Source organism: Lepisosteus platostomus, chromosome 27 (assembly GCF_059453375.1).
Source record: "Lepisosteus platostomus isolate fLepPlt1 chromosome 27, fLepPlt1.hap1, whole genome shotgun sequence".
NCBI lineage: Eukaryota > Metazoa > Chordata > Actinopteri > Semionotiformes > Lepisosteidae > Lepisosteus > Lepisosteus platostomus.
Window position 1 is genome coordinate 4,893,505 of NC_142637.1, and position 23,423 is coordinate 4,916,927.

Below are 23,423 nucleotides of genomic sequence, written 5' to 3' on the forward strand. Positions count from 1 at the left end.
GTGCCTTCCAGCCTAAATGAAGCACAGCAGTGTCCCAGTATGATGCGGTTTTCATTCCACCTCAAGATATTACTTAACAGAACTGAATGATTGGACAAGGAGTCAAAAATCTCCTGTTTTTTAGGTAATTAGTCAGTAAGTTAATGAGTGTGGCAAGCAGGCAGATAGTAATGTTCGTTTGGCTATAATATTCAGGAAATGGGATTTATTTCAGAAAATTCCTGCCCCACTTTCTCTCGAGACAGAAAATAAAACTCTTGTCATGGGTGGTCATCAGCATGGACGGCGGGCAGCAGGTTCCCAGCAGCAGCTGCTGCACATACTGGGAGACAGAGGGATTCTCTCCTTGCTCAGCCCCTGTAGATGCAGAGGATCCCAGACTGACAGGCGCATCGTCCTTGCGCACTGCCTGCTGCAGGAGCTCCTGTGCTTTGAGACCTAGCAGCATCTAATTAGCATGTCAATAGTAACCTGACTCTGTGCAAGCTTGCTAGGAGGAGCTAGGAGAAAGCAAGCACTGATGAAGCCCAAACTACACTCCTTTGCACGACTTCTCACCCTCCCCTCGTCTCCCCCCTACAGAGCAGCAAACTGGAGTCCAGCGCACTGAGGAGGAGAAGCTTACAGGAGTACCGTGCTGAAGAAAAGTCACAACATACAGCCGTACCGCACTTCTTAAAGGAAAATAATTTCTTCAGTCATTTCTCCGGAAACATGCTGCTGGTTTTCCTTTCTCTCCCTGCACACACTGTCATCAGAGAAAAGCAAGAGCTGTCATGAGTGGAGCCTTCCGATCTGACAAGATCAAGGGAAAAGCAGTTTTTGCAGTTATTGGAGGATGAAACACCTCCTCTCCATATCTCTCAGAAGTAGACAGCCTTGCAAAGATGTTTGGCTTTTTTTTTCTTCCTCGGTGTAGATGAACATCAGGCTTGGATTATCCTCCTGAAGGTATCTGTGGAATGAGCCTTGAAAAGCAGCGAAGAATATAGTCCTGTAGACATCTCTCGTTTCAGAAGAACAGTGTGGCGGATGGTGATCACTGGTTCTTGAATATGAAAAAAGGACCTTTTGCGTTTTTTTCTGAGAGTGACTTTTCAAGATGTGGCAGCATTTTTATGAATAGAGATGTAGAACAGTTTTCAAACATACAAAGTCTCTTAGAATAATTTTGTCCGCTTTATACAGAGATTACTGCAAAGTATGCTCTATCCCTCAATGTATTTAAATTCTCTGAATCATCTACGAAGAATCCAAAGAACTAACAAAAAATGACTCTGAATGGCTGACATTTCTCATCCTTCATCTTGCTGGTTCAGAACACATTTCCTGATTAAGAAAACCGTCTGTTGAGTCAGATTAAAGAAATCGGACAAGGACAGTAAGATAAGACATGTTTAATTTTTTTAAATAATAAATGGAACCAGCCTCTATATCCTTTTCCAAATTTAAGTCAGACCTTTTTTCTTTTTCTTTTTTAACAACTCATTCATCAGTCCTATTTTTAATTGAACGATTTATGCACAGTCCTTCTTTTATTCATTTTTTAAATAAAAGAATGAATTATGTTTTGATTTCCAGCCAGGTTCTTGACTTAAACACAACAGCTCAGACTTCATTAAAGTACGAATAAGAAGGTCAGTTTTCACATGCTACTCAGTGGACAGTTAGCATTCATCACATTCGAGGTTGGGAATCACAATTTACGCAGAGCTTGAAGAAACCGTTTCTGGTAACAAATGTTTCACCAGTCGACTTTGCTGGCGGTACCTCAAGCATGCTGTGAATTATGTTCGGATTTCTGAGAACAATTGTTTATAGGCAAGATGGGAAATTCTGGCTCCTTTTTACTGATGGAAATCCCTAGATGTCTGAGTGCTTTCAACTGATTTTAAGATGCTGCAGAACTTGGACTGATTGTTCTGCAAATTCCCTGTTCTTAAGCGATCCATGGAGTTAGAGTGGAACTGGCAAATACGTCGCTGCCTCTATTCCCCAGTCCTGGTATTGGAATATTGCTATTGATCCTACCTGGAGGTCAATTAAAGACTAAGCTGGGCAGACAAGTCTGGATTATCCGGGCGAACGGTAAGGACGCAACCTCTTTTGCACACATAAGCTGCAGCTTTATGGGAGAACTGTTACGCACCACTGGGCCAAATTCATAAAGCACTGGCATGCCAGAAAATGCACAGGATTATCACAAGAATGCTTTCTGGAAACCAGGGGGTAGTGTTTCTAGGACTGCTTTTAAACACCTGTCGCAAGTGCAATGGTGGATCCTTATATGTTAGACTGGGCTGTTTTAGAACACAGTGACATTACTGAACGTCCTATTTTTAAAAATATTTTTATGAGCTTCCTATCATCACGTGAAAGATTTTAATGATCTATAATATATAATAATATAACATGTTTTTTATCCTATTTATCAGCAGTAAATACGTACTCTCATAACAACATACAGTACTTTGAGTCTTTAGGTGTAGTGTGAACTATAGAACATTTATCTAGTGATGTCTGACTTGGACCTAGTGTTTGGTCCCCTTTTAGGGATGGTTAAAACGCTACATGTCAATTTCTGGTTCCAGAAGCTAATTTCTCTTTTAACAAACTCCATGGAACGCAGAAGGAAATAGTCCTGATTAGACTGCTCCATGAGGAGGGCAGTCACAAGCAGACCAAGCTGCTAGGGGATAAGCCTTTGGTCTTTTGAGCCTGTAACCTCTGATAACCTGGGTTCTGATCCGGCTTATACAGTATATGCGAGCCCAGTAAAGGCTACTGCTGATTAACTCTGAAAAAGATTCCTGGTTAGCCTCAACAAGTTTTTTTTTTTTACTTTTCTTCTTGGGACTATATTTGTTTCTGCTGGAACTTTAGTATTTATACAGTGAAAACATCTTTAGGCATTTAAAATTCAGGTGTGTCAGTGTCATGCAAGGTGGACACAGGGTGAAATTTTGTTTTGCATTTCAAGCATCAGTTAAATTTTAATTATTAGGGAGTAAATAACATCAGGGAAGCCATTCCAAGCCTGTGTAACTATCACATTCTATAGGACACATTCTATAGGAACAGAGAGGAAGAAGGAATCACTAATATAGCAACACTTGAATATCCAGGAGTGGTTGTGAAATGCAAATGAATGCTGAATAGATTAAGTGAAACAATAATCATGCTGTCTAATTAGAAAACCCTCATTATCAGAAATGTTTTTAGAATGTTTTTTACAGGGTTACTGAGAAACCAATGAGATTGGAGCAGTAGTAAGGATGGCCCCAGTAAAAATAACTTATTTGGATAAATACAAATTTCACACACGTAGGAAAAACAAGATCCTACATGATCCTAGATTTAGTGATTTCTGAACGATGGTAGAAATAGAGGATAAAATTGAAAATGGTGGAGAGTGTAATGCCAGTCACCCTTTACAAACTGAAAATGATTTGCTTTTATATAGACATGCACCAGAGATGTTCTTAAAAACTGTTTTAAAAATTAGCTTGTTGAGTAGCAAGCAGACACCACAAAATATGATTGTATTATTGTTAGTTCAAGTTATAGTTTTAAGCTATGGATAATTTTAGAAAGAAATCCTGAATTAAAGAACAGGAGAGCCTCGTGAGAAAAATTTTTTTTTTTCCTTTTTCTATTTGGTCATTTTACACATTTAAACATGTAAACACCTGTTTTAATAAAATTTAGGAGGAGGAGCATAAATGTGTATGCCCCTACAGTGCTTTTAAAAATGCTTGTATAATGCCCTTTTTATCTATGAACTTTTAGAATAATAAGTTTTATGCATTAAAACATATTTTGATAGTATCATGTTAAACCGCTCTTTCTATGCAGCCCTGTGTAACGGTATAGTTTGGGTTATATAAAATGAACATGAGGGTCACGCAAGATCAGGTTTCTGTCTGAACTCCACAAATTCAAGAGTATATTCACAGGCAGGACCTCCTTTTAGCACTTAAACTTGTTTCCTTTTAAATGCAGCTTTGTGGTGTATCTATAGAGAGGTGAAGTCATGTTATATCACAAAAAATGAGGATATGGTGTTTTCCTTGGGTTAGCATAATTCCACACTCTGCATGATGAAGGTGCTCGTAGACATCAAACTTTATCTTTTGTAATATGTTCTCTTTAAGATTTATCTTTAAATACCCTATTTTGATATATACAAATATGTCTATATGAATACAATTCTCTGCACATTATCTATTTGGGTCTCACTTTACAGTAGGTATTCACTCATAAAGCACGTGAATTTGAGAAGAAAACAACTCAGTTCCCAAAACCTCCCACAAGAGGGCAGCTCCCACTTCACACACAAGATGATTCTGGGAAATGTAAAATCATTTCTGTTGAATTTTCACCTTACTGTTCACACACAGCATTTACAAGGCTTGAATAATTCATATCCAAACAGTCACCAGAACTGTCTTGATTATGAATAACCTGTTCTGCTGCACTACCTAATTTTCCAGCTAATAGTTTAGAACATCCACATGTTGGATAGCTGCTTTGTTATTGTTCATGCACGACAGCACATAAAGTGCAGAAAACTACCACAGTCCTTGTGTGTTTGTGTATGACTCTACACATCTGAGTACTCATGCGGCTTTAAAACTGGAGGGAGTTAAACCGGCCAACAGGTACAGTGGAATACAGGTCTGGTCTTTAACTGGCTCCTCTTTTCATGTTTCATGACATTGATAGGTGTTTTTCTCATTCTTCAATAATAATGGCACTTTGCAGCTATTTAAGATTCATTTGTTTTATTGCTTGAATGGCACAACCAGATTTACCTCGGCTCAACTAGTGAATTTCTTGCACAGGCTATCAAAAACTGATTTACCATCTACCCCTGGGCATAAACTGATTTTCTTATTTCAAGAAAGAACATTAAGTACTCTTTATTATCTGCATTTTTATGTCAGTGAGAAGGGCATAGTCAATCTTCTCGATATTGACATTGAAATAAGTAACAGGCAAAGAGCCAGATGACTTCTTTAGCCCAAATGTTAAGGAAGCAATACTGTATTAAATCAGATCTACTTTAGAAAAAAGGTGACGTGAGTTATTATGCTATTTAGATACTGCTATCAGTAATGAATGCAGTGCTGTCTTGACACTATGTCACCTGACAAATTGAACACTAAAACATGAAAAAGAAAGCCAACATCAGTTTTGGTCTGGTTCCTGAAATTGAATTAGATTTTCAAGCCTTTCAGTGTTAACAGGCACATCAAAGGCGGCCTGAGACTCCAGTGGCCAAATGTTTTCTGACTGGGTGCAGATTTCAATTACACAAAGATTTCTGATCCCTAGGGTATTTGATTTAAAAATGGATGTATGGTCTTCAGTTCCAGAATACTGTGTGCACAGAGGAGAATTACCTGATGATTGATTACATGACTCTTTCATGAATCATATTAAGAATGGCATTGTGTCTCTGCATGGGAGTTTCGGAAGAATTTGCTTCGCAGAATTGCTAAAGTCATTAAATATTAATTTGAGCAAGGTATCAGACTTTCAACAGGACCTCTCTTGCTCTATACCTTCAGACGCTACATCTCCATGTTTGTTTCTTTTGGGGGTGGTGGACTGGAAATATTTAGTGTTTTTTCAACCCGACTTCGCATATTGTAAACATGCCGACTTTACAAATAGTCTAGGATTTCAGTGGACGAGAAAGAATGTTTAAGTAATACTTTCTCCAGAAAATCCTGGTTTTACAACACTGGAACTTGATAATACGTAAAAACTGGTTTAAATAGCCATGGCCATAGAATCCAAAGTCTATGGGAATATTTTTTTTTTACAAAACAACACTTACATTTAATTGGTTTAATTGGCTCACTGGCATGCAGCAATGTTATAAACAGCAGGATACCCAGCCTAATAAAGCAAGCAGCCAAGTACACTACTATTACTGCAGGAGGGAACTTGTTCTGATGAAAACATACTCACAGTGCAATACAAACGAATAATTGCTTTCCTTTTCTTTGTCATGTATTATACTATTGGGAGGCTTAAATGAACACAACAAATTAGGTCTAATACTGTTTGTCCACCTGCTACTGAAAGTCACTTGTGGATATGAGTCAAGGCACTCTGTCAGAGGGAGTCCCGAGCAATGAGTTCGGCAAAGAAGAATGGGGTTTCTTCCCACTGATCTCTTGTTCGTTGCATCTAACCCCTTGTCTATCTGCTTAACCTCCTACACCAATACTGGCCTCTCTCTACAGCTGGTCTGCAGTCAGTAGGACTTACTGTCTGTCCTGCCTTTGGTCTTTAAAGCTTCACTCTTTTTACGTTTTGCATTCGAAGTGTAAAAAAGAAAAACAACTTTTTTTCCAGCTCTGGATGTGTCGTGGAGGAAAGGGGTGCAGTCTTCAGTTTTCCAAGATCAGTGCAGGGTGGCCGGAGCATGTGGCCGAATGACCATTAGTGATTGCTCACTAGGAGTGAATGGCAGAACAGAGCCGCCTATATTACATCAGTTACCGATAAAGCCCACAGTGATACAGTTAGAAACCTTGAGCTGTAATTCCACTGCCTGCAAGAACAAAGAGACAAGCTTAGCTGAGGAATGCAAAAGCTGACATTTTTTGAGAAACATAAAATGTCTTAACAAGAATAAATAAAGGTGTCTATGAAGGCCCTTGAAATTATCCGCCCCAGGGTGTAGGAAGGTCATAATCGTCCTTGCTGTCTTTTCAAACAGTCTACTTATGAGGGTTTGGCATATACTTTGTGAAAGCTGCTCCTTGAGCTAATAATCACAAATAAAAACCACTGCAGCAGTGAAGAAAATTTGTTTCATACTTTCTGGAACCAGATATGTTTTTTATAGCACCGATCAGCACCTCTCTACTGAATAACTCTAGATTAATTTCCCTTTAATATCTGAAACATTTTTTGCTATCAAATCTCTTTTCTCTGGGGCCTAACCAACATCAAAGCAAACAGTTTATATTACGGTAATTACATCAAAGCTATTGTGAGCTGTACTGGATCTGTGGGTAATTTGTTATCTGTGCTGTGCTGTTGTATTTAATGCAGCTTAATTACTGCATTTTTGCAGAACCCTTTGCTTGGGTAAGAAGATTCCACACTTGCACAAAACATATTTTAAGGTACAGTTGTACCTTTGTTTTTATCTGTTCCCACAACAGCTAAATGCAATATTACTATTTCTCTCAGTACAGGTTGAATTAATTCTCATTAACATACTGTAGAAAGAGCAGGAAGGGTTTTGGTAGGGCTTCTGTTAAAGTCCTGTTGTTATCCACAGTGTTATTAATTATATTATTAAAACATAATTCCGTTTTTTTTGCGGGCAAGCTCATTATGGATCTCGGCCTAATAAAATGAGACTCATAAACACTAAATATTCAATTTCCTTATGTCTAAGCATGATGCAAATACCTGCGTCTGCATGTTAGGCTTCAGGTCAGTCAGACCCAGTCTCTGCACTACAAACATCAGAACACAAGAAAGGTTAAAAACAAGAGTTGGCTATTCTGCCCATCTAGCTTGTTCGCCGGCTGGTAGATAATTGTCCTGAGGATCTCATCCAGATGTTTTCCTTGACTGGGTGTCAATTTCAACAACAGGAAAGGGCAGCTTGTTCCAGTCTCCAACAACCCTCTGTGTAAAAGTACTTCTTCCATCCATGAACTAAGCTTTATCAAGTTGCATTTCCTGCCCTTGCGCTTCCGAAGGGCTTTAGGCACCTCAAAACAATCAAACAGATGTTCTGTCAGGTATGTCGACCTTCCTCCCCCCTCCTTTACTCAACATGCCCCCATTGGAAACAAGCCTGTTTAAATTCTGCACGCCACCAGGAGGAGAGTTCAGATCTGAGCTCAGAAAACAAGTCTGCCAAGCTCTGCTTTGGAATCCCTGTGGAGAGCAGTATCCAGTCGAGGAGAAAGGTTTATTAATCATTACAGCGGACTGGCAGGCTAAAGCAGGAGGAGACCATATGGAAGACATGGGGGAAACACGCCGCATGACTGTGGTGTGCTGGGTGTGCTCTGTATACATGGTGTAGCAATACGCGTAGGAATCTCTTTTTTAGGAAAATTCTGTTTGAGTAACGGATTGTTATCCATTCTCTTTTTATGTCCCTGAATTTGGAATTGCCATCTGATGTTCAAACAGTTTTACTGCTGAGCCCTCCTCCCCACCCACCCACCCCCCTGGCCGGCCTGGGTGGGAGGAACAAAGACAATGTGCAGACACGCAGTCACGTTGTCCTGCGAGACAAATACATCACGCCAAGGGCTTCCTTCACAGCGCACTGCTGGAATGTCTAGAGTGGAGCTTGGGTGCCATCAGTGGAATCCACTCTGATGCCAAAAGCCCATTGCCCACAGTCTCCGCTGGTGGCATGCATGCCAGAGATCCTTAGGATAACTTGTCCTCACCCAGTGCTGGCAGCAGTTTAGGAGTTTAGGGCAGAAGTCAAGTCACCAATTGCTTTGGTGACCGACACCATTTAGACAATGGGATTAATCACACATTCTGCTTAGAGGGGTTCTAATAAAGGAGCTATTCTAGAGCCCTGGAGATTCAATTCCTGCTCTTGCTACAGCACTGCAGAATAGTTTTCAGTACGTGTTTAGCAAAGACGTTCCTAACATGACATTCTCTATCTTGCACTTCATTGTGTGTGTTTAAAAAGCAGATTTCCTGGCAGTATTGCATGTTTCTGATCTAGTGAACTACATGCATCCAAAATCTGTTTACAAGACAAACCACTATACTCCATAAACCAAGAGTGCTATGGATTTTTTTTTGGATAAACATATCCTGCCATTTCACCTCAATATTCATATGAATTTTTGTTGTTTTTTTCTTGGGACGCTTAAAAAACAGAGTGCAGTAATAAAGGAACACCTCCAATTACTACTCAAAACTGTTTCTCAGTTCCGATAAACACAGATAAACAGAGGCTACAGTCTCCATCACACTACTTCAGCTCCAAATCCATCAATCCAAGTTAGAAATAAAAAAAAAACGGAATAAAGACATTAGATTACCAACCACAATAGCACTTTCTTGGAAAGCTGTCCTAATTCGTGAAGAGCATCTTTTTTTAATTTTCGTGAGCAACTTGAAAAACAAGAAATAAAGCTGTTAATTAGCCCAGCCTTAATTAAACACATATCCTGGCATGGAATTTAAAGCTGAACTCTTGCATGAAATACATCTGTGTACTGTGTATATATATATATTATTTTTTTCTAGTAACTCTGTCACAAATAGAGATCTTACAATTACTATACTGTGTTGAATATCATTACTTTTTTTTTACTCAGTGGATTGTTATATACTGCAGTAGTACAGAATGCGTGCATTAGGGCACTTTAATGCACTAGAACCCAAACACCTGCTGGGATTAGATTAACATACTGTACAGTATGTGAGCGACTAACTAAAGGTGTTTCTGATAAAGGCATTCTGTTGCTCACTGCACTTTGAAATAAGTAGTGTGACAGTTTTCTATGTTGAGAACTCTCATATCCCTCCACCTGCCTGTCTGTAGTCAGTTGGTTTCTTTTTTTTAATATTGTGAATGGAGCTATGCAATTTTTTTGCAGCAGGAGGAAAAAATATTAGTGCTGGCTGAAAATCTAAACCTGTGGTTTGGCAAGAAATCTTTAACCCCTGATGCAGAAGTCATTATTAATATATGGAATCAAGGAAGAATATTCCATCTTTTTATTTGCAGATATGCTGGGTATTGGTCTCAGAAATTAGGAAAGGAAGGTGAACTGAGAAAAGCACGTCTCTGCAGCTGGTAGTGGATTTCTCCATAACCACACGCATATGCCAATTTGTCATGCTGGGCTGCTCTGTTTAGCACCTCTTTTCTGGTGTGCTGTCTTCAAAAGCAGATTCCTTTATAAGAGTACGCACAGATATGCCTTGCTGCCTGCTGAAGGTCATGAAGACAACACATAAGCCAATACCCTGCAGCAAATTCTTCAAAGTCATTTTAACATTTCAAAACATTTTCAGCATGGTTTCGCATAACAATTATCTGTCAGAGTGAACAACCTTCTTTGCAGTGGCAGAGCAGTTGCAGTGAATTATGGGTAAGAATATTAGTTCTTCATTCAGTCGCGGAGCTACAAGTGTCAGAACTATCGTTTCATGCATGTAAAGCCAAAGCTCGAATCCATGTTCTCTGTCCTGCTGTTGTATGACAGGTTCATCTCCAAAAGCATGCAAATGGACAAAGAGCTAATTCAATTTCAAATCTGTAAATTATCCATCTACCTATACTGCATGTATGTAAAGAAAGAACTGAAGATCTAAGGCTTTGAGCCAAATGGTTCTTTAGTCTGTGAAGTGAATATTTCAAGGTCACTGGAGTGTCTTCACCTGGACAGTGAACTCGGAACTGTGCATGCACGCCAACATCACAGTGAGAGCGTGTTTGCTAACGAAAGCCCCAGTAGGGGGCTGTTCACCTTTCACCTGAACAACGACTCTCCTGGGACATCTCCTGACAGCAGCTTCCTTGCCCTCAACTCTTAACGACATCCAGATACATACAGCTATTGCACCATGCCGTTTCTCACACGGCTGTTTCGGAACCAGCAATTGAATGCACGCTGTGGAAATGTTTCAGTTAGCACAAAATGGAGGTGAAAAAGTTCCAGAGCAGATTAAGTAGTGTTTAATATGAGTTTGTGTCACTGAATGTGTTCCGTGTACAGATGTGTTCTGTAAACCATCATAAAGGCAGAAACACAGTAATATAATTCGAGTTTTATGTTCTTTTTATTTTGTTGGCTCTTGGCCACAAGCCTGTCAGTCTATGAGATAGGCTATACTTCTGAATGGAGGTGGTAAAGAGATTTTTTTCCATCAGGATTGGAACCCGATTGGAGGGTACAGATCAAAAGTGAGTTCAGCCTCTTGCACTGTATGTCCAGTGCAATAATAATAATAATAAAAAAAGTCATCATAAGAAAGGCCAGTCGCAGGCGCTGGACTCCATGGAAACGAGAACCCGTGCCAGGAACACAAAGCACATGGCCCCCGTGCCCAGCGAGATGTGCGGTTGTCTTTAGCAGTGCCAAGAATCCAAAGATGAGCTCTGAGGGAGCCACCAGATTAACCTCACTATCCTGCCTACACCCTCGGTCTGGGAGGCTGAGTAAGTCAGGCCCACGTGACGTGAGATAAACTGGGAGGTATTAGCAGTAATCCACTACTGATCTTGGGAGCGTGTTCCCATTACTTCGTAGTTTTTTTTTTCTGGCTATTTTCTTGGCTTTGGCACTTAATCCTGCAAAAAAAGGCCCTTTAAGAAATCTGCCATCAGCGCATCTTGATAAACTAGTAGGTACCTCCTTTTTTATCATGTGATATTTATCTATGTCTGTTGTCTATGCAATTTTGTACTGTGCTTAAATAGTAAATGACTAATAATAAGAATAAGACAGGAGGGATTTCCTTTTATTTTTGTGTTCTTTTTACAGTTAAGAGTTGAGTGCTATTCCACTGTGGTCATTGATGACAGTGCCCCCTGCAGGAAAGATGAAGTCAGGGAGTAAGAAAACTCATGCAGAGGAGCTCGGCTCTCCTGCTCAGTGGACACAATTTTACATAACTCATCTACGTTAGCTCAGACATACTGTACTGTAGGAGCTCCCTTGGAGAGAATGTCAGAATTGGTGATAAAGGAGCAAATGACTCAGAGATGTATTTTTTCTGCTCTGTCTAGGTAGGATCCTCAAAAATACTTAAAACATCTGTTATTAAACAAATAATTTGAAACATCCTTTAAAGAGAAAACATGCAGGGCTCCTAAGAGCACTAGTAATCTATACCTGACAATGTTGGACTATTCAGACAGCTGTAAACATTGTAGGCTAATAATGGCATCATTTTTTTCTAGCATTTGCTAATTGAGTCAGGACTCTGGCCAGGCAACTAAACTAACAAGACTATACCTGCTAACAGATGGGAAGTATGATACGTGGAATATTTCAGTGTTTTTAATATCAGCCTGAGAAACAATATGGAGGAAAAAGACTGAAGTGGCTCTCATTGTGGCCAAGAAGGTGAAACGCCTGTCTGTCTGTTTTTGAAGTGGCGATAAGATATTTGTTTAATATAGTCTATAAATACCCCCGTGTTTAGCAATTCCTTTCCTTTTGGTGGGAAATAGCATACATAAGACATGACATTTTAAAGATGCATATTTAAAGCTTCCTGTGAACACAAATTCATTAAGTGTGTGTTGTACACAGCAGGGGGTCTGTGCTGAGATGTACTGGGCTGGGTCTTCATGCTGACAATAGCTTGTTGGCTGATGTATATGATCACAAAAGGGCCGTTCACTTCATGATAAAGGTCTCCCAGCTGGGTCAAAGATAGGGCAGCGGTCAAACATATCAAATTTGAAGAGCATGCTACAGCACAGACATGAACAATCTGAAGTGGCATTTCCTTTTCTTGTTCCAGTTAATTGAAGGAGAAAAAATGATTTAATTTAAAAAAAATCTGTGACCTTCTGACACCACATTTGTAATGATTATGACGGAAAACGACTCAATAGATTCAATGAAGTATGAATCACTTGGCCATAATTGTTTGAGAATAGTCACAAGGACAAAAATATTCTAAAGCATCCTGGGAGGAGAGGAACTGAATGTCTGTCTGAGCTGGTGTCTCCCTGAATCCGAATGGTTCATCTCCACGTAAACAATCTCGTATCTTGTTAGTGTAAGGCTAAGGGTCAAATAAAGGGTCATTTCCAACCAGAAGGTCAAGCAACCTTTAGGCTTGAGGTAGCCAGTCCTATGCCGCTACCCAAGACTCTTCGCATAAGATGCAAGTTATCAGCTTCCTTTTAGAATTCAGTAAACCTATTCCGTCTCTTTGCGAAACATTTAATTAAAAAAACTTTTCAAGGTGAAAATAGATCAACCAAAATTACGTTCCTGTTAATGTATATGTAAAACCTTTTTTTGTTTGATTCCTGAGGTCTGGAAAATCACCCAGTATTTGCACCTTAACATAGCATAATTGCTTGATCATCCTATTTACCCTAATATAGTCGTTAACAAGATAAGCAGGACCAATAGGATGTCAATTCCAGCAGCCCAAACACATTGAGGAGTTGTGTTGTTGGACACGACAGGAGGAGGTCACATTGTGAAGATCGCATCTTCTGATTTGGCTACAAAGGGTCACCATCATAGCAATGAAAAATCATTTCATAATTGTGAAAAAAACAAGAGGGAAAATGCGAGTTTTGGTACAGTGGAAATTACTAAATTAGAATGAGAATCGGATGTTCTCGGAACTCAAGGGTTGGGCAACTGCAATAATAGGGTATTAACTAGCCTGAACGGCTTTAACTTGCTTGGTTTCGATCGATGAGGAAGTGTCCTATATAATAAAACAGAGTGGCAGCATTGAACCCATCAGGGATGGTGGAGGGGTGTCACTATGGAAGAAGGACTGCAGGGTGTAGAGTGCCAGGATTGCATTATGGTGGAGCTGTTACAGATCTGGACCCATAAGTGGAAAGACTATTGTCAGTTCACATTCCTAAAAATATTCCTTAAAGTATATATAAAAAACAATGTACATATATAGAAATGAAATATTTGCATTAATTAATTTCAGCTGGAACTAAATACCCAACAACCAGATTTGTAACTTGTAGACAATTAAAGGCTGAGAACATGGGAATCTATCCCAAGAAGTGTGGCCCACAATCAATCCCCATAACGCCAGTAGGAAGCTTCCCAGATTTGACTATTTGACATCCCCAGTTTTAGGTGCCTTGTCTTGATTTCTAAGCCCAGTACAAAAAGAGTTTTGTTGAGTGTTTCCTCATTGTCTTCCCCTTTAAAAGATTTTGAGGACTTTGAATAGTTTTGCCCTGACCTATCATATTCCAAAACTGTAATTTGTCCAGCCTATAAATCAGACAAACAAACGAGAAGAAGGGAAAGAAAGACCCCAGTGTCTGCCTGCAATGGGGAAGATTCCAGTTGTGCTATATATAGACTAAAAAGGCACTAAGACAGAACAATATTCTTCAGCAATTGTTGGAATATATATATAGCCGAATTTGTAGTACAATGGCTCTTTTTCACATTAATAATAAAAACATTCAGTGCTGCTGCAGACTCCCTCTTTAACAATTCTATCAACAATGACCTCCCATTCCCCATTCTGATGACATGTGCTTCATGGTAAATCTCCCTTCGCTTGTGGTCAGGATACAGACGGGATGAAATTCCTTTAAGCCCGTTCCCATCCATTGTTTAGGGCATGTAGACATCAAGCCCAAAGCACGAAAGAACAAAGTCATTTTTAGATACATTCACAATGATGTTTACAATGAAAAGCCCCCCAAAAAAGTGGCTTCACATGCGAACTACTAGATAGAATTTCAATAACGGTAATACTCATAATTGTGAAATAGTCCAGTTAGAAAAAAGTCAAAACCATTAGTAAAAGAACAAAATGCCTGCTGGATGGCAGTAGGAAATAACAGAGGGCGAGTTACATTACGTGTGGTTTCATGGAGCGAGTTGTGTGTGGCAGCAAAGGATTTTTATCTAACCATTCTGTGGTTCTGTGGACACAATTTTTCCATATGCCCTATCCCAGACATTTGACTAACAGCTGCAATGGGGCCCTACTAGATGTGTATATTATTGAGCTCAGCAGGCATTGTTAATAATGGATACTGAAGCCATTGCTTCAAATTAATACCCCATAAAAGGCATACTGCATTTGAATGGGGATCTTTTTATTGTTCCAATAAATGGCTAAAATTCAAATTTCTCTTATAACCATCTGCTGTTTTTGGTCATGCAATGTTCAACACATGAGCTTATATCCACTAATAATACTCCGTTTTACCTTTTATAATAATGAAGAGAATCTGTGAAACTCACTGTGCCTCTGTATTGGAACAAAGAGTCACACTGTTAAAAAGTCTGAATAAAAGTAGTGGAAATTGCTAATAATGGGTCTACATCCCTGTCTATCTGATATAACCACAGGTCCTCAAAACATCGCTACTGTTTGGGAATGTATTTAAAAAATAGAAATCATGGGAGTGCAGGAATGTGTTGCAAGCCAACTATTATTTAATGCCACAGCACAGCCAAAGACAATAAAAGCCAAAAATTTTAATAGTGCTTTCTTTTAGCCATATCATATAAATGTCACAGCTTCCTAACTCATGGACAGGTAGGCGTAAGAAAGTTTGTAAAAAACAAGTGCCAGAACACCTGAGGTTTGCAACTTACAATTGCTATAAGACATGATGGGCCCACACCAGACGAACACAGAGGTGTTGGACTCTTGTGAAATAATACACTCTATAAGAACCTACTTGATCATAGTATATTGTTTTGGCCTTGACTAACATTTACTGCAACTGAATAAACACTTTCCCAGTGGTCACTACTTTGGAAGTATGGTCAAAATTCCAGCCGCCAGTAAACTGACATATCCCACAGTCTGGAAGTTTACCAATGTGGCTCATCGATAATATGCCAGAGTATGGATCTGAAATCACATGGCAACATTGATTCAGCTGAAAGCAATCTATAGGGTATCAAATATTTACTGTGAGTGTCCCTTATACTGGCGATGGTATTCTAAAGTTTCAGTACCCGACTGATCCTAACAAAATATAAATACAGGAAATAGGTATTTTTAGAATAGCAAACCATCATTGTACTTTTATTGTTTTTCATGAGATACTAAACAAAAAGCACATACAGTAGGTTTGTCTACTGCTACCTGAAAAGAGATCATTATTTCAGATGGCGCTTTTCAGAGAGGAGCACCGATTTTCTTACCACAAGTCTACAATCTAAAGAAGACATTACATTAGACCACAGTCTGGCAAAACACTTTGGAGACTATCTGGATTTGTCCTCAGTCACTGTCAGTTTACTGTTTCCTGCTCTGGAAAAAGTATTTTGTATCCCCTCTTCAAAAATGTTCTAATGTTTCTACAGGTTTTAAAAAACAAGAAATTAAAAAATGCTGAAAAAATATCAAGAGCGCTCTTAAACTAACTGTAACAATTCCTGAGAGAAGGCTAGGCCGAAACAGAACAACACACATGGAAAATCTGTGAGGCCCAACGCCTTAAGTCAGCAAATAGGTGTGGTTTCACTGCTTGCTTGGAGATGGGATTATTTTACCTTTTTCAGTACTGTGAAAACATACTGCGGTAAAAAGATTGCAAAGCATCTCGAAGGCAGTGACCAAAATCATTAGCACAGCTCATGCATTTAATTTTTTTGTTTCATCTCATTTCTTTGAGCATGGGATAGTTTAATATGGCAAAGCTGTTGTGTTTGTAAAGCATGCTTTAAGAGTCTGTAGAGGGGTCAACAGACTCATATGTACAGTACATGTGGGGCCAAATGCCCTTGAATGAAGACTAGCAAATGTGTTTCTTCTCACCAAAGAATGACATCACCTAGAGCAACACACCTTGATGAGTAACCACAATATGTGCTTCCTCTTCATCTGTCAGAAACCCAACACGCAGGTAAATTCCAGCACGGAAGCACAGAGGGAAACAGACTTTTGTTTTGATCTTCCAGACTCCATTTCAGTCACTTCAGGCAAAGCTACACACAGAGCCAGCCAACTGGGAAAAACGAATTCTCTGTGGTGACGCTGAACATGACGCATTTTAATTGCATTTTCACCACATCGCCCTCTTTGCCCAAAAGTAAAAACGGCAGGTGGTCAAATTTAAAGAGAAGTTTAAAAGCTCATGGTTCTGGAACAAGTGAAGTATAAATGCCCGTTGAGTAATTAAAAAAAGGTGTAGATGTTCTCAGTCGCCTGTTTGCATCATTTCAATGGATGCAAAGCAGGACAGAATTGGGCACTGATTTCCTTGTGCACTATATTCACTGATCCACCTCTGTATTCCCAAAGCACAGAATTGTATTATATTTAAAAACAGGTTAAAATAATTACAGTTCAAGAGCATCCACACAGGGTTTTATAGCTACCAACACAATCAAAAGTTTATTGGAAAAATGGAAGAAATACTGCTGGATCAGGCAGCCTGCTAAGGAATTTGGCTGACCAGGCATGTCAAAAATGACAACACAGAACACATGGATTAAAAAACCAAGGCCAGCCTGGGTTCCCACGAAACCCATACTGCGGTTTCTGAGAGACTGTACACAATAAGATAAAGGATAAGGGCAATCCTAACGCATTGTTGCAAAGTCTGAGATCATTCTTGGAACGCCAAAAGCCTATTTAAATTCTACCAGGAAGAAACAAACCTTTTGTGTGTTTCCACCCCTTTAGCCTTTAACATGTAGCATGAGGTTTTACCCTCGTGTCCACCTTCAAAAGCACATCACATCTGCAAACACTGAAAGAGAACAGAATGTAAACAAACCTTTTGGCATCAATATTCTTTTATGTTCCCAGTAACACTGAAAATTGGATGTCTTTTATAAGCTGTAATTCCAGTTACTTTCTTTGTCTGGCTTTTAATGTCAACACCCAAGTCCACCTTTCAAATAGAATGTGTTGCCTTGTTTTATTTAAGTAGCAGAGACATATGTTTTGCTTTACAAGCATACTACATTGACTAACTTTCAAAAATGTCTCGAAGGTGGCTGGACTACTGATGCGAGCTAGTTAACAGAAAACTTCCCCTGGAATGAGAGAAGAAAAGAACTAGAAACATCCCTAATACATTTCTCATCTGTGTGTTGTCAAAATCCCCAAACTATCCTATGCTCACAGCCATAAAAAAAAGCTTTTAAGATACCCTGGAAAATAACAATACAAGCAGAAAACAATCAAAATACCAGAAACAAACCTGGTTACTGGTGACTGATAGCATTGCCAGCATTATCTTTGTTCTGTTTAGCATCCTCTTTAATTATGTTATGTAAACAACACTACCAGCATTGCAATTATGAGTGCAAACAACAATTACAGTATGAAAATCATTTTTCAGTATATGTAAACTTTACTGAAATTAGGCATGGCATAAAGAAGCATATCAGAAATAGCAGAATTGACGACTGTCCTTCATCCTCAATACTTTTCCCATAATATAAGCAGGGTGGAAGGAATGGTGGTTAGCATTGCAGATGTGCAGCCTTAGAGCACTGGGGTCCTGGGTTCAATTCCTGGGGTGCCATCTGCATGGAGTTTATATCTTCGCCATGTGTTCGCATGGATTTTCTATGGGTGCTCAGTTTCCTCCCATGGCTCAATGATGTATTGGTAGGTTAATTGGCTTTTGGGAAAACTGGTCCTGGTGTGAGAATGTGCATTTGTGTCTGTATCTGTGGGTTCCCTGCAATGGACTGGCGTCCCGTGTATGGTGTATCCCACTTTGCCCTTGATGCAGATTCTGTCTCTCCTGCGACCTGAATCGGGAAAAGCTTAGAAATGAATAACCACTTAATCTCAAAGCTGCTGTGATGCTCTTGTCTTCCAGAGTTTCAATGCTCTTACTCATTCTAAGATGAAGTTATGGAAGTGTGCAGCCATCGCCTTGATGCTCTGTGGTGCAGCACTGTCAGTCTTCCTCTGTAGAAACATGATTCCTGGAGGAGAGGGGCCTGGGGCCTGGCCTTCATCTTCATCCTCCACAATCTCCTCCTCGTGGCTCAAAGGACATCACAGGGCAGTCCGAGCTGCAGACAAGCCTTCTCTCTTCAGAGAATGTAAGCAACCCACCTTCTTCCTCCTAAAATAGATGGTTTGGGCAGCCTTTAGGCTATGGACTAAGTGATAAAGGCAGGAAGAGTGCAGGAAATAAAAGCTATAGAAGCTATAGTTCTTCATATATTTTAGATTGCACTGCAAATAATTATTTTTTTAAGTCTTAAAATCAGAATCCTCAAACACAGTTACATGCATTCCCTCTCATATATTAATTTCATACATGAATTAAAAACAGCTTGAAGTTCACAGGCTGAATTCTGTTTCAGCTTATTTTGAATTAAATGGAAATTCTGTACAAGGAGAGCTTATTACACATTAAATCGTCGCAGGATGGAAGCACTTCTTCAAATAGAAAGAGCTTTATTTAATGATCAGACACCCAGAGAATATATTTGTTTTTCTGAGGAAAAGGGGTCAGATATCCCCTTGTTCAGGGTATAAAAAACTGCCCATGCTTTCAAGGAAGGAAAAACTACATGTCTGAAAGATTATTGTTTTTGGACACCTACTTTTTCAAATGCAGAATACAAATACATTTTTCTGCAGACAGGATTCAATCTGGACATCTGTTTTATGCAGGAAAAACAAAAATCCACCCAAACGCACAAACCTCATGAGGTATTCTCAAGTATAAGCATAATCAAGCTCAGCTGTAATTAATCACCTAACACTGTTCTGTTTCTGAAGTAGCCAGTGCAGCAGTGGCCTTGCCACCTTTTGGCTCCAGAAGCTGAAAGGAAATCAGTGTTTGGTTTTTTGTCAAGGAGTCCTTTTCCTTATATACTGCTTAGGATAAAAGCCTACAAGTACATAAACATTTGCCAAATGACTTATGTTCGTGACATTCCACAGTCCCTGAAACACCAACAACTTTACAGGTGACACTCCACAGCCAGTTGAAAAGTTACAGACCAGGAGAAAACTGAAATACTTCACATTTCTGAACTTGTCTGAAGCTACACTCAATTTCAAGTTCAACAGTGCCGGCTCCATGGATACAAATTCCATGCAACTGGTCGTTACGGCAATAAAGTATTGAACTGACATGCAGAAAACACAAATTTCATAGAAATGCTTTTCACTCCATGAATAAATCCTGTATCACCTCATTACATCCATCTTCCAGAATCTTCAGTATGTCAAACCGCAGATTCAAAGCGGACAGATAGGAAGATTCCTTGAGTTCATGTTTGAGCTTCATCACCCGTTTAACATGTTTTACACGTTTCAATCCACGTGGACCTCAGTATAAAATGAAAGACGTCAGTAAAACTTCTACATAAAGTTCACTTACTTTCACTTACAAATCAACATGTACAAGACAAGCCACAGCTGGAATAAGATACTGCCTTAAACACACTTTTGCTTTCCTCCATGCACGTAAGTGACACAGACATCTGTATGCTGAGAAGGTCAAGAACAAACAAGTTTCTCCCACTACCAAAGGCACATAAACGTTCAGAACACTAAGTAGGAGCTTGAGTCGAAGCAGCCTGTGCTGCAAAGTTTAAAGACCTCAGTTACAGGAGTTTGTACCCAACACAGGCCACAGAGGAAACAAGTCCTGCGATTAGCTCAAAGAAGATACAGAACATTAAGAATGGTTACAAACAAGAGGAGACATTCCTTAAATGTATGTCCAATTTTGTTTCCACGAATGATTTTGGAAAAAAATCATAGACCCAAAACATAGTGTGGCTCATCTGAGTGGGCTACAAGAAACAGGCACGCAGTCTGAGCCACCTTTACCTACTCATGTGAGGAGCAACAAGGATTGGGTATCTGAAGCACAGTGGTGAGCAAAGTGTGAAGGAAGCCAGTTCACTGCTGTGTATATTCAAACACCTCCACCGGTGTCTCCTGAGAGGAAGGAGCACCATTACTTTCAAGGAAAAGAAACTCTTAGAGCAACAGACACTATGAGATTTCCTGAAGAAGGTTCAGGGGTCAAGCAAAAGTTGCAGCTTAATGAATTTCCCCACTTGGGAAGATGGAATCCTTAGCCATGTGATTTGGGGACACTTGTGCCTCACAGGAGCCAGGCCATTTAGTTCACATCCAAGCGTACCTTCAGCCTTAGTCACCAGACACAATTAACAGTGTTTAGATGCTGTGTGTAAACACATAGGCGCATTTGCAACTTAATCATTTCAGTAACAGGTATTTCCTAGAAGCAATGTTTATTTACTGAGGCCTGTTTAATGTAGCATCTGGACTGTTAATCGAGCTGAATGTAACAAATTAGCCAGCTGAATGTAACAAATTGATTTGAAAGACTGAGCATTTAGGGAATTATTTAATCCATTAGGAAACTCCAAAGCAAAACGACTTTTTAAAGTGTGTTGGTACCACAATGAGGTACTTTTACATCTATAGAGTTATTTTAAACAGAAAGAGCCAATGTCAAGATGCAAATGAATTGAATCTTTTAATAGCAAAGTCTACGTCTGAACGGCTCAGTTTCAAAGCCAATGCAGAAATGCATAACTGTGAGCTGTAGTGCTTTAACTACGTTGGGGAGTTTCCTGCGCATGTCCTTCCTGATGGTGGCACAGATCATTGGTGCCAAGACAAACCAAAAAGAAAAACAGCAGTTTTCCTGGGGTAAATGCTGCAAACATGTCATTAATTAGTTCTTCAGCCATTCCATATTTTATGGTTAACTTTATGAAGATTGAAATAACAAACAGCACATGGCTAATAATATGTTGTTGTGAAATCTGTCAGCACCACTTTGCATCTCTTTTTACAGAGGTTTAGGCCCCGCTGATATGAAATTAAATCTAATCTTTGAAAATGGACTTGCATCTCACTTTTTCTTCCTCTTAATTCCTTCTGACAGTCTAGGAAGATAGGCGGATATAGGATTTAAAGTTAATAGTGATAGTAAAATCCTGTGTTGGAAACTTGGAGATGACCTGTTACAAAATACATGAATTATAGATAAATATATACTAAATAATTTGATTATGGACTCATGGTATTACCTAGAAATATTATGGATAATGGAAGGATTAGGCTTGTGAACTGTCTTGCTCATATTCTCTCACTCATGCCCCTAATGTCCTAAACAGCTTATAAAAAACTATCAAGATTTTAAGCAGTTGCTAACTATATAGTGCCAGTGCCCCAAAGTAACCCATCAAACACAAACACCATGTTGCATACCTTAATGTTTCATGAAACATTGTACTAAGTCTGCGTGTGCAGATATTACTGAATATCAGGTCATTTTTTAATATTTCTTCATACTTTTCACTGCAGCAAATCATTTTTTCAGCTTTTGAAGCAAGCAAAAAAGTGCAAATGAATTCATTGCTACCATAATGATTGTTCTTATTAGGAAATCATATTAGGAAATCAAGCCAAACAATGTTACTGCCGATGTTTTTTCCTTTCAGTTATGGTGCCAATATTTTGCCTGCTCATAAACACATTTTTCCTGGCAAGAAGAATAAACTCTCCGGACTGACCAAATCAATAATGTTTTGATGAGTGATGGGAGGTAAATGGACGATATTAGGCCTGGGTTTGCCAAAATAAATTTCTGTAATTTTTACAAATGTTTATTTTATGTTTGGCAGCGAAACAAATGTTTATGTTTCAGTGCCACAACAAGTCCCTGGCACTCTCACGGTAGGTTAACTGAGCCCAGCAAAAGCCACAAATGCTGAATGATTACAGATAGTAATAGTTTTACACAGTATGTGGCTCACATGGTATTCACCCAAATTAAGGCCTGAATTTGGCAAAAACATGCACTTTCCCAAAAGTAACATGCTTATGTAAAAATTAAAGTGAATATGGAGAGCCTATTTCGCTTGTAGGATGAGCCACAGTGTGAACGCTGCAGGTCCAGACCTCAGAGATTCCAGCTCCAACCGGAGGTCCAATAAGCAGCATAGAATTGGGTACAATTTCACAATAGTCACAATAGTGCAATGATGTTAGTGAGCCAAGCAGTAACGGAAATCAGGTCAATTCTGAAGACATTCAGAGGTCTCAAGAATGACCTAGCTCATGTGCGAGCAGGGTGACGTTGTTGATTGTATTGGACATCAGGGAAAAAGGGGCTTTAAAAATGGCTGCTCGCAAAACGGATTGCCTTTCTGAAACCCCCTTTTCGTTTCCCCAGTTTCGTATCTGTTGCAAAGCTACACAGAAGGGGAGGTAAAGCAGCTGATCAGCGCCCTGGTGGACAGATCGGGGCCGGAGGACTCGCGCCTGGACCTCAGCCTCAGCAAGAGGACTAAGAGAGCCAGGAAGGGGCTGCTGAAGCCGTGCTCCCTGAAGGAGCTGGAGGTGAGCGTGAGCCAGCTGGGGCTCGGGTACGAGGGGGACGAGATCCTGCTGTTCAGGTACTGCAGCGGGAGGTGCCAGGAGGCCCGGCGCAACTACGACCTGACGCTGGAGCACATGAAGAAGCAGGGCCGAGTGAAGAAGGGCAAGGCCCGACACAAGCCCTGCTGCCGCCCCACCGAGTACGACGACGACATCTCCTTCCTGGACAACGGCAACAAGTACCACACCATCCGCGAGGTGTCGGCCAGGAAGTGCGGCTGCGTGTGACACCGCCGCCCTGGTGGCGGAGCCGTCCTGCTCCGAGTGGAGCAAGAGGTACTGTAGACAACCCCCCGGACAAGCTGCTCAAACCTGGTGAAAGACTACAAGAGATCTACTGA

The 23,423-nt window shown here is 39.9% G+C and overlaps 1 protein-coding gene and 1 long non-coding RNA gene across 4 annotated transcripts in view; one reads left to right on the plus strand and one right to left on the minus strand.

The window, feature by feature from the left end:
• The window catches only part of LOC148639091 (uncharacterized), a 104,552-nt gene that overhangs the window by 40,245 nt on the left and 40,884 nt on the right, over window positions 1–23,423 (minus strand). The gene's annotated exons all lie outside the window — the stretch shown is intronic.
• Window positions 466–23,409, plus strand: nrtn (neurturin). Its single transcript, XM_088622299.1, has 3 exons — window positions 466–2,088; window positions 18,512–18,740; window positions 22,877–23,409. Exons 2-3 carry the CDS (start codon window positions 18,539–18,541, stop codon window positions 23,308–23,310), a joined length of 636 nt encoding a protein of 211 aa, XP_088478425.1. The 5' UTR covers window positions 466–2,088; window positions 18,512–18,538; the 3' UTR covers window positions 23,311–23,409.

Excerpts from the sequence above, each read along its gene's own strand:
- nrtn (XM_088622299.1), top strand. The coding sequence starts at position 18,539 with ATGAAGTTATGGAAGTGTGCAGCCATCGCCTTGATGCTCTGTGGTGCA. Across the intron at positions 18,741-22,876 it reads GCCTTCTCTCTTCAGAGAAT|TTTCGTATCTGTTGCAAAGC; the intron begins GTAAGCAACCCA and ends TCGTTTCCCCAG.